The sequence below is a fragment of the Equus asinus genome, chromosome 5 (genome assembly GCF_041296235.1).
Source record: "Equus asinus isolate D_3611 breed Donkey chromosome 5, EquAss-T2T_v2, whole genome shotgun sequence".
Taxonomy (NCBI): domain Eukaryota; kingdom Metazoa; phylum Chordata; class Mammalia; order Perissodactyla; family Equidae; genus Equus; species Equus asinus.
In genome coordinates this window covers 58,048,715-58,059,640 of record NC_091794.1, presented here as the reverse complement: position 1 = coordinate 58,059,640, position 10,926 = coordinate 58,048,715, and the positions used below count along the sequence as shown (strand labels likewise).

The following is a 10,926-nucleotide window of genomic DNA, read 5'->3' as shown; positions in this document are numbered from 1 at the left end:
ATGAAGAGAATTCCCAGAAAATATAAGTTGCTATTAATTGTATAAAGAGAGTCAACCTCACTCTGTATAATAGAAATGAAAACTGAGACTGCACTATGATGGCCATTTTTCACTTATTAGATTTGCAAAGACCAAAAATCTGATAACAAGTTGGATCGGGGATGGTGTGGGGAACAGGTTCTTCCCAGCGCTGTTGGTGGGGCTGTAGATTCGTGCAATTTTTAACGGGAACAATTTGACACTACCTAACAAAATTTTAAAAGCATACCTATTTGACCTAGCAATGTTACTTTTAGGAATTTATCATAAAGGTAAAGGCAACGTGTAAAATGACCATTGTCCAGACCATCCAGTGCAGTGCTCAGTATAGTAGTTTGGAAACAACTTAAATGTCCATCAGTAGGGGACTTGCTAAATAATGTATAATACACCCACACAAAAGAATCCTTTGCATCTGTCAAAAAAAAATGAAGACAATCTCTAGGTATATTGTTGGGTTGAAAGGAAAAAAAGCTGTGTGTGATAGCTCTGGAAGGATGCAGAAGAATCTAGAAAGGTGATTACTTTCCCAGAGTACTGGCCATAGGGAGGCAGAAAAGGCTTGCTTTGAGCTCTATTCTCTTTGGTAGTGTTTGAATGTCATATCAGGTATATGTATTTCTCATTAAAAACAAGCAAAATAGAAAAATGTAAAGGGGTGTTGCAGCTGTCCAGCTGATCCCAATCTGTTAAGAACAGTAGTGGTGGAGAGCACGGATTCAGCAGATGTTTGGGAGGAAAGTTGATGAGACAACTCCAAAGGCGGAGCAGACATGGGAGATGAGGTGAGTAAGCCATCCAGGACGACTGCTGTAGCTGGTGGAGAGCTGTGCCGTCTGCTTCGCCGCAGAGACTTAGGGAGGAACAGCTCCAGCACGTGAGACAGTGCAAGGATTCCGTTTTGGCTATGTGCAGTCTGAGATGCCTGATAGTCATCCATGTGGAGATGTCAAATAGGCAGTTGGAATAGGAGTCTTATTGCTCAAAAAAGGAGTCTGGAATGGAGGTATTTTGGAGGCATTGGCACATAAATCAGCACTGATAAATAGAAATATAATGTAAGCCACATACGTAATTTAAAATTTTCTAGGAGCCACATTGCAAAGTAAAAGCAGGTGAAATTAATTATGATATATTCCATTGACCCAATATATGTAAATATTATCATTTTAACATGTAATCAGTGTAAAAATTAACAAGATATTTTATTTTTTTCATACGAAGTCTCTGAAATATGGTGTGTATTTTATACTCACAGCACATCTCAATTAGGACTAGCCACATTTAAAGTGCTCAATAGCCGCACACAGCGATGGCACAGAGATAGGGATGATGTTTAAAGCTATGGGACCAGATAAGTGGAAGGGCCTTGGAGCGCTTAAACATTTAGAGTTCAGGCAGAAGGGGAGGAGCTGACAAAAGAGACAGCAAATGAGCCCAGTAAAGTAGGAGGAAATCAAGGCAAGCGCAGTATCAAGGGGCCATGAGGAAGGGGCTGTCAACTCTATCAACTGATGCTGAGAAGTCAAGTCAGATGAGGACAAGGAAGTGAACACTGTGATTGGGAAGATGGAGTTAGTCATCTTGGTAAGACAGTTCCACGAGACTGGGGGCTCCTCCTGTGGAGGAGAAGAGAGAATGGGAGGTGGACAGTGGAGACGGCACAGACATCTCAAACGCAACGCATTCCAAATGATCTGCCTCGCCTGGCCCTCTCCCCTAGTCTTCCAATATTCTCATCTCTATGGGGGCTCACACTAGAAACTGATACCAAACCTGAAGTGAGTGCGCTCACCCGTTGCCCAGCAAGCCAATCTCTGACACCAGGTGTGGCGGAAGAAAGTAGGAATTTTATTTTTGCACAGCACTGAGCAAGGAGAGAGGGCAGCTAACACTGAAATCCCAAACTCCCCGAAAAGCTAAAGGGAAGGGCTTTTATTTGGGGTTTTAGGTAGGGGAGGGGGAGCATATGGCCTTGCTGGTTGGAGCTTTCCCGGTGCCTGTCTTTGGCCTTGAGACACCTGCAGAGAGGAGGGAGCCCAGGACCTTGCTGGTCAGCAGGTTTCCCACCAGCCGGTATCTCTTTGCCGGGAGGAGATAATGAATCCAGGGGCTTGTCCTTGGCAGTGACTGTCTCCATGGAGGATAGTGGATTCTGGAGCCAGGAAGCCAGAGAGTAAGCAGGGAATGAGTGTTTTGGTTTTAACCCCATATATGCGGGGTTTAATGTGGGTAAACTGATATCAGGGTAGGTAACAAAACCTGGGGCACATTTTCAAGTCCTTCCTTTCTTTCAGACCTCATCTACTATTATTCAGAAAGTCATTTCCGTCTCACTTCCTATAATCTTGTTGTGCCGCCTTTGCTCCATCCCTATTTCCTCAGCACAGGCCCTTGCCACCTCTTATCTTCCTAATTGCTAATAATCCTTACGGTTATCCAACCTCCAGCCTTGTCACTCTCAAAATGATGTTGGCAAAGCCTGGGTGCACCCAGAAAGCGGGAGATCGGCTTGCGTGGCCAAACTGAATTTTTAAAAATACCAATGTTGCATTTTTGCTACCCTGCTGGAAATCCGTGCATGGCTCCTCACGGAACAGGTTTAGTGTTTCAACTCTCTTTAGAGTGTTCTGTTTGGAGTTTCTGCTCTCTCCTTCCCAGATCAATACAAACACGCGCACATCCAGCTCTGTTTTAGGCCTGCATCTTTATTATCCCTCCTACCATCCCCTCTGAAGGGCCCTCCCTCTTAACGAGGCACCATGACTGGCTCATTTTAACTAACCTGGTTTAGATATCAAATTCAGGGAGCTCCAGCACTCCCCACCCCCGCCCCCAAGGCTGGCTAAACTGAGCACCTGTTCCCCCTTTCCCAGCCATTTCTATAGAATTCGGTGCTTATTTCAGCCGCTGTTCTCGCCACATTCATCCATTCATCAAACTGTTTTTAAAGGATCAGTTCCTGTCGACGTCTCCATCTAAACCGTGAACCCTCCGAGGTCCGAGCACCCGGCACGCGTAGGGACGGCGCTCAACCCAGTGCGGCCCAGGACCCCAAGGGGCTGCGCAGGAGCAGGCGGCGCGCGTGCCCGTGTCCTGACGCCCCGCACCGCGCGGGGGCGGGACCCGAGCCCGCTCCGCTCCCGGCGGAGCCCCGCCCCGCAGCCCGCCCCGGCCAGCTGCGGGCCGGCCCGGCCCCGCCCACCACGTGCCCACGGCCACCCACGTGAGCGTAGCCCCGCGTGACCCCCGTGGCGTCACGTGCGCCGCGCCGCCCTGTGACCGCACTCCGCCCTGGGCCGGCCGCTGTCGCTCGTCGGTGCCCGGCCGGCTCGATGGAGGAGGAGGAGGCGCGGGCGCTGCTGGCGGGCGGCCCCGGCGCGCCCAGCGCGCTGCCGGCCCTCTGCGACCCCGGCCGCCTGGCGCACCGGCTGCTGGTGCTGCTGCTGATGTGCTTCCTGGGCTTCGGTGAGCCGGCGGCCGGGCCGGGGGCTGGCAGCCGGGCATTCGCGGCTCCCCGGGAGCGCGAGGGCCGCGCCGAGCGCCCGCGGCTACGCGGCCGTCGTGCAGCTTCTGGCTGCGGCTCCTGGGCTCCCTTCCTTTCCCTTCGCGACCCCACCCGACCCTTGGACGTGCTAGCTAGCGGCGTCCCGAAGGTGGGGGCAGGGGACCGAGCCGGGCGCGTTTGTCCCGCGCCTTTGCTCTCCAGGAAGTCCTAGAGGCTAGCAGCTCGGGCCCGGGGCCGTAGACGTGAAGGAGCCCCTGAATGGGCAAGGTTCCTCTCTCAGGACACTTTGTTCCGAAGGAATTCAGGAAAGTTTAACTGTCTCCTCCTCTTTTTTGAATGAATAATTTGGTAGTCCTTCATAGGTGTGTCACCCTCCTTGGGGAAATGTAGGAGTCTGTCTGTCTGATGGCTTCAGTGGGTAGATGTGTCCTCTGCCTTTCCTCCACTGTGAAGCAATCTTTCTGGATTGGACTTGTGGTAGGCTTGGCGGTGTTTGGTTTCGGTTACAAAATCTGATGACTATGAAGGCAGTTTCCTGAGATAATTTTAAAACATCTGCCTGTGTTTCAGCGACATGCTAATGTCAGTATTTGGTGTCAAAATAACGAGTTTTTCAGGGGGCTCACTGGAACCAGTGTAATCAGTAGGTTTAGAAATACTATGGTGATAACTTTATGCTGGTGATGGAATATATAAGTAGGGATGAAGGATGCTTTGAGCTTTAGTTTCTTGGCGGCTCTCTCTGTCCCCCTGCCCCCTTTGTGGAAGATCATGCCCATCCATTAACCTTAAAATATGACATTGGTATCTCTTATGACGATTAAAACAGGAATCACAAATTTCTAGGTTTAGGAACAAAAAACAAGAACAACACAAAACACTTAAGATTGCCGCTACAGCAGCAGGCAGATTATTTTTGGTAAATTATAGTTATCTGCCTGGGTTTCAGACACCAGATTCATACTTTTCTAGTGACGCTTTTCTTTGTTTTGAACCAGTAGCTTCTGATATGTACTCTAGAGAGAGTTAATGGAGAAATGGAGGCGGTATTATCTTGTGGCCTGCAAAAATCTGTCAGTTATATTGCTTTAGAAATAAATCTGAGTGCGTGAATGTCATACCTCTCTCCACTTCTTTCTTACTCCCCAGCAGACATTATTATTATGTTTCAATTTAATCCTTTAGACCTCTTTTTTCTCTTCATTTCTTCATTCTTGGTGGTGTCTTCGCTAAATTATTTGGTCTTGAGTGTTCTATTTGTAGAATTACAACTCTTGTTTCAAATATTGGTTTAGTCACAGTAGTTAAACTCCATTTTTCTGCTCTCAAAATAAGTGATGACTTCAGGTACCTTTGCTAGGAGAGTGTCCGTGAAATGTTTAGCGTTTGTGTTTTGCTAGCTTTAAATAAGGGGGAAGTATAGCTGCTTTGTGAGGATGCTAATAATAGACGTTATGCAGCATGATGCAAGTCAAGTGGAAGAACAGTTAGTTGTTGGTTAACTTCGTCCAGGTTCCCAGTATTTCCTCACTAATGATTTGTAAACCATCGGGCATGTTTTCTTTCCTTGTGTTTGGCTACAACCTGGAAAATATTAGCGGACAAGGAAGTGGTCCAAAATGTTTCCCTGGTGTCAGGCCCCGAGAGCCTAATGTAAACATTTAAAATCACCATTTGAGTAGTAATTGCAACTTGAGACTTGTGTGTGGGTAGTAGTATTACTGTAAACGATTTGCTCTTCCTTTTTCTAGGCAGCTATTTTTGCTATGATAATCCTGCTGCGCTTCAGAGTCAGTTTAAGCGGGTAAGTTGCTTTTTCACCTTTGTTCCTTTCGTTGACTCTGGAGCAGGTTTAGCTGTGGAGGCGTCGTCCCATCGCACGTTGCCTAGTCTGAAACAGTCTGATGAATCTGTGTTGACATCTCTGGCCATCAGATCTGTGCAGCAAGGAGTGTTCTTGAGTTGGAATGACTGGCCACAAGGAATTCATTTACGGCACTGGTGACTTGATGTCGTTTCACACCTTAGATAAATAAAGTGCTGTTTCTACAATATTGCCAAAAAATATTAGCAGATTTTGCTGCATTTCACTCTTGCATTGTTATTATCTGAATGACAGATGATTTGGTAAGATAGCCTTTTGCTCTCTTAAATAAGTTTTTGTTATTTCATTTATTAAATGTGGGTACTGATTGCAGAGTATTGTTTATATCAGTATTTTAGTCTGGTTTTAAAAAATTATGTTTGATGTTTAAAGTTTCTCCTGTATTTAGATAGTTTTTTTCTTTCTAAGTTTTTTGCTTTTGGGCAGGGAGAAATGCATGGATTGGTCCTTCACATTCTAGAATGAAAGGGAAAAAAGAAGAAGTTGGGAGCGGGTAGGAATAGGCTAGGATTCCCCTTTTCCATGTGGGGGGAGCCCCAGTACAGGTAGTCTATGGGGAGTAAGAATAGAGAAGACACAGGCAGATGCAGATGGAGGTGCTCCTGTAGTGGGGGATCTGATTGATCCTGGACTCCACAAAGCCTCTGAAATGGCATGTGGACTCAGGGGCTTCCCAGGGTTCCCAGGTGGGGCCATGGCCCTCAGGAGATTCTCAGAGCACTTAGTGAGCACAAATGATGAAGAAACTCCTACCCTACACAGAAAGAATGTTGTCATTGTTAGTTGCTAAACTTAACTGTTTGGAAAAAAATAGTTTTATTTTCTTTCCATATAGGATATGCAGGTGAATACCACGAAATTCATGCTGCTCTATGCCTGGTATTCTTGGCCCAATGTAGTTTTGTGTTTCTTTGGTGGCTTTTTGATAGACCGAGTGTTTGGAATACGGTAAGCTTGAAAAAAATCTCACCTATGGGTAAAATCTGATTATTAGGAAAACACAGAACTAGATTAAGGTATTTCTAAAAAGAACTGAATAAACGCTATATTGATTATGATAATCTGCTTTATTATTTTTTTTATGATTTTTTTGTCTCTGGAATTGGTTTTTGAAACTTGGTGTTTCAGTTAAGGTTGGGATGAGTAAATGCTGCTCCCGGAATAAGGTAACTCAGTTCTCTAAAGGTAAATTATGCCCTCACTTGGAAGCAGGCACCCCAGGGTCTGAATCCCATTGTTCCCACTTGCTCAACTTCCCAGCTCCTCGGAGCTGTTGTAGCTTCCTGAGCTTCAGTTTCCTTATCGGTGAATATGGACGGTAATTCCTGCCTGACGAGGTGGTCGTGAGGACTGAGAGAGGTGGAGGTTCAGGGTTTGCACGTGCCTAGTATCGGCCTCTTCCAGCCCCAGAGAAATTTTCTCTTTCTGCCTTTCTTTGGACATGGAACTTTTTGTGACCGCTTCTGTTAGATGCTGAGGAAGGAGTAGCACTGTGAGCTCTGCCACTTTTCGTCCTTGTGATTGTGTGTGGTGTCAGTGTGTCGTTAAGAGGAATGTAGACTGGGAATGTTTTCAGAAGGCAGAGGGCAAAATGACGAGTTTTCCAGCCATGTCTGGTGGAAAAGAATTGAAGAAACTGTAAGTGTTTAGATTTGGGGACTAACTTTTAAACATTTTGAAGAGTTAAAGGAGGAATTAAATTTATTTCACTTGGTGTATAGGGATAGAATTAGCTTGAAACTTCACGGGGACAGATTCCACTTAGTACGATGAAGACTTTGCTTGGTCGGGTTGAGAGCAGGGGCCGTGAATTGCCTTGGGACCACGGTGAGTTTCTAGTGCTGGAGAGCATTCAGTGAAATGTGGTATGGCCATTTCACCAGGATCTTGAGAGGGGTTTGAGTTTCTGAAGACGGTTTACTCCCCACATCTCTAAGGACTCTTCTAATGCCGGATGCTGTCACTCTGGGGAAACATTAATCAGATATTCAAAGTGTGCAACGTTAGAGGCAGATTTCTGGTTGTGTTAACATGGTTGGTATTTGTCCTTTTAAAAATAGTTTTTAGTTATCAAGAATTGTAACCACTTAATTTAGAATTCCTTGGAATGAATCCTAAACTTAATAGAAATTTTATAATGTCTCTTTTTAAATTGGAACCCTGGAAATTTCTTAAAGATTATTTAGTAGGTTTTTTTAAGAGGTGATAGTAGCTTAAATCATCATATGCCATTACTGAAGGCTCTAGAATCCCCTTAGAAGTCAAGACTTGTGTAGATTAGCATTCAGCCTAGGAAAGCTGCTCACTTTAGGGGCAGACCAGCACCTCATTTTCTTTCCTTGGAGGGAATGCGGAGGGGTCAAAGAAAACCAAAGTGAATTTTTACTGAAGGACTTGGTAACATCCTTTTAATTTACTCTCTCTCTCTCTCTCTCTCAGATGGGGCACCATTATTTTTAGCTGCTTTGTTTGCACTGGGCAGGTAAAAAAGGCCTAAACATTCACTGTCATTCGTTGACATTATGTGGCAGTGACTTTTGAGTTCTTGTCTAACTCCACCAGCAAAGATATGTTTAATGAATGCCTACTTAAGTAAGCAGAGTCCGTGCGTGCCCGTGCAGCATTCCACAAGGCCGTGTTAAGCAGGGTCCGTGTGCACCCGTGCAGCATACCACAAGGCCGTGTTAAGCAGGGTCCGTGTGTGCTTGTGCAGCATACCACAAGGCCATGTTAAGCAGGGTCCGTGTGTGCCTGTGCAGCATACCACAAGGCCGTGTTAAGCCTCGAGACAGACTAGCAGTGACATTCACTGAGAAGGAACATTACCACTGTTGTGGAAGTTGTGACGCATCGTAAGTTGCTATTTCTCTTGCATACCTTGAGTTTATTTTTGCACTGATTCTGCATTTTAGGTGGTGTTTGCTCTGGGTGGAATCTTTAATGCCTTTTGGCTGATGGAATTTGGAAGATTTGTGTTTGGGTAAGTTATGCATAATTTCATTTATTCTAATATATTATTGTTTTAGTGTTCATCTATCAGTTTATTAAACATTTACAAAAACTTGTCTCTTTTGGAGAATTACTTCGTATCCTTGAAATCTAGCTACATATAAATAAGGCTATTCATTAGTTGTCTTAATTTTCCTTTAAAGTAAGCAGCGATGTTGAGTGAGCATGGTTGACTGTGTGGGACTTGAATATTAAATGCTTCCCCAGGAATGACAGTCTCCTGCGTGTTTGCTGTTGTGTTGAAGACTCTGGTTTAAACCTCGTTTAGAAAACTACAGACCATCGATTTCTAGGCTGGTGACTCAGGAAGATTTTGCTCTGTCTTAGTGGGTGAGGCACAGGTCCTTTTGGACGCTGTCAAGCATCTTGAATGAGCAACCAGTAGACCGATTGCCCCTCATGAATTTCGTGTTGTTCAGTGAGCCCATTCTGAGTCCAGCCTTGGGCTTCCTGCCCTGAGGGACACAGATGACGTAACTTATTCAAGCTTTGCACAGGTACCAGAGACATGTAGCCATATGTGAGATACCCCAAAAAGTGCTCTAAGTGAGAGAGAAATAATAAAATGTACATAAAAATATGAAAGGGATTCAGAGATGGAAGTGTCGTTGGAAGTGGCCTCATGGACCAAGTGGGCCTGACATCAGTGTAAGATTTGGGTTAGTAGAGGAGACAGGAGATGTCTTTGGACCAGGACAGAGTGGTGAGGAGGGCTCAGTGTTAGGATACGGAGGAGAGGAAACGCCTAACTCAAGGCCTGGAGCAGGGGATGATCAATATGTAGAACTTACAGAAGGAAAGTTAAAACCCGGGCGGTAGGAGAATGTTGAACATGGAGGGTATCGGCCTGAAAAGACGGAATATCTGTGCTTCCATAAAGTATGGACCACTCTCCCCACGTGAACGTTTTATATAGCATAGATGGTGATGTGGAACTCAGACTCCTTTTATTGCCTGTCGTGGGTATCACTGCGGCATGTCAAATTCCCCAACACTTAGCAGTTTAGAACCACCGTTAGCTTGTGTGTGTGGGCTTTGTGGGTCAGGAATTTGGATTCCTGGGTTCAGGGTACAGCAGGGGCTGCTTATCTGTGCAGCTGATGTCTGGAGCCCCAGCTGGAGAGATTTGTGGAAGGCTAGGGGCTGGAATCATCTGAAAGCTCGTTGACTGTCATGTTTGGTGCCTGGGCTGGGATGACATGAAGACGAGCACTGCGGGCCGCAGCACCTAAACGTGGACTCTTTCTGTGGCTCGGCTTTCTCTTAGCGTGGCAGGCTCAGGGTGGACTTCTTACGAGGTGGCTCAGGGCTCCAAGTGTGAATGTTGGAGTGAAAAGGCAGATGTCACCTTTTATGACCCGGCCTTGGTGTCACACAGTGCTGCCCCGCCATGTTCTGTTCGTTGAAGCCATCACAAGCCCAGCTGGATGCAGGGGAGGGGCATAGACCTTTGATTAGAGGGGTGTCAAAATTTTAAACCTGCTGCATTGCTGACCGTGAAAAGCTGTGACTTTTCTTCCTTTCTTCATTTTTAGGATTGGTGGGGAGTCCTTAGCAGTTGCCCAGAATACATATGCTGTGAGTTGGTTTAAAGGCAAAGAATTAAACTTGGTGTTTGGACTCCAGCTTAGCATGGCTAGAATTGTAAGTATGATAAACCTAATGAAGCCCAACAGCAAGCAAAAGATTGAATGTTGTGATTATCTCTTAAAAATTTCAATTGCATATGATACATTAGGTACTGATTTTTAATATTTTTCTCTAGACCATAGTATAGCATTTACCTTACTTTAATTAAGGCATTTCTAACTGTATTTAACTTGGGGTACAGACTAAAATGGCTAATTGCGCATTTGCATTCATTAGTTCAGAGAACCGGCGCAGTGGGAGGGATCTTACAGGTTTTGTTGTCTGATTTCTTTCCCCATTTCGGCATTGCTGCTGTGAAAGTCTTCACGTACGCTCCCCCAGGCTCTGCGTGCCGTTTGCGGTGATTGGAAGCTCGCTGTGATGGGCGGCCCACCTTCTCCCGCTAACTTCGTAGAGCTCAGCCTCACACAGAGGTGAAGGCCGCCTGCGCGAGTAGCGTGATGGACGGCTCTGACTTTGTCCTCTGGTTAATGTTCATTTCCTCTGCTGTGCGCCAGCACTTTGCTTACTAAGGCAGCTCTTAAGTTCTTGGTCAGACATGCTCATTTTCTGTGTTTGTCTAAGCCGCATGATGTTGGTTTCAGGTGCTTGACCGTGGTGCTCACACCTCTCTGGACTGAGCACGGGTGGCCACTGCTCCCGGCATTTGCACCCTGGAAAGGATCATGGTGTTTTAGGTTTGGTCTGAAAGATGGCACCCAGGAGAACAACATTATGCTTTTATTAATGCAACCTGTAGGGTGTTCTGACCGTCCCAAACCCCTTTAGGTTTTCTCTTCATAAACTCCTATGAATAGAGGTTTTTAAAAAAATCCTTACCATTAAAAATCAAGCT

The 10,926-nt window shown here is 45.7% G+C and overlaps 1 protein-coding gene across 1 annotated transcript in view; it reads left to right on the top strand.

Annotated features, from left to right (window-relative positions):
- The first annotated feature begins 3,300 nt into the window (after nt 1-3,300).
- Nucleotides 3,301-10,926, top strand: part of LOC123285430 (lysosomal dipeptide transporter MFSD1-like) — a 37,797-nt gene continuing 30,171 nt past the window's right edge. Inside the window, exons 1-6 of the mRNA XM_070511415.1 lie at nt 3,301-3,507; nt 5,299-5,351; nt 6,268-6,380; nt 7,872-7,914; nt 8,345-8,412; nt 9,977-10,089. Coding sequence (XP_070367516.1) covers nt 3,375-3,507; nt 5,299-5,351; nt 6,268-6,380; nt 7,872-7,914; nt 8,345-8,412; nt 9,977-10,089 — 523 coding nt within the window. The 5' untranslated portion in view covers nt 3,301-3,374. The remainder of the gene's footprint in view (nt 3,508-5,298; nt 5,352-6,267; nt 6,381-7,871; nt 7,915-8,344; nt 8,413-9,976; nt 10,090-10,926) is intronic.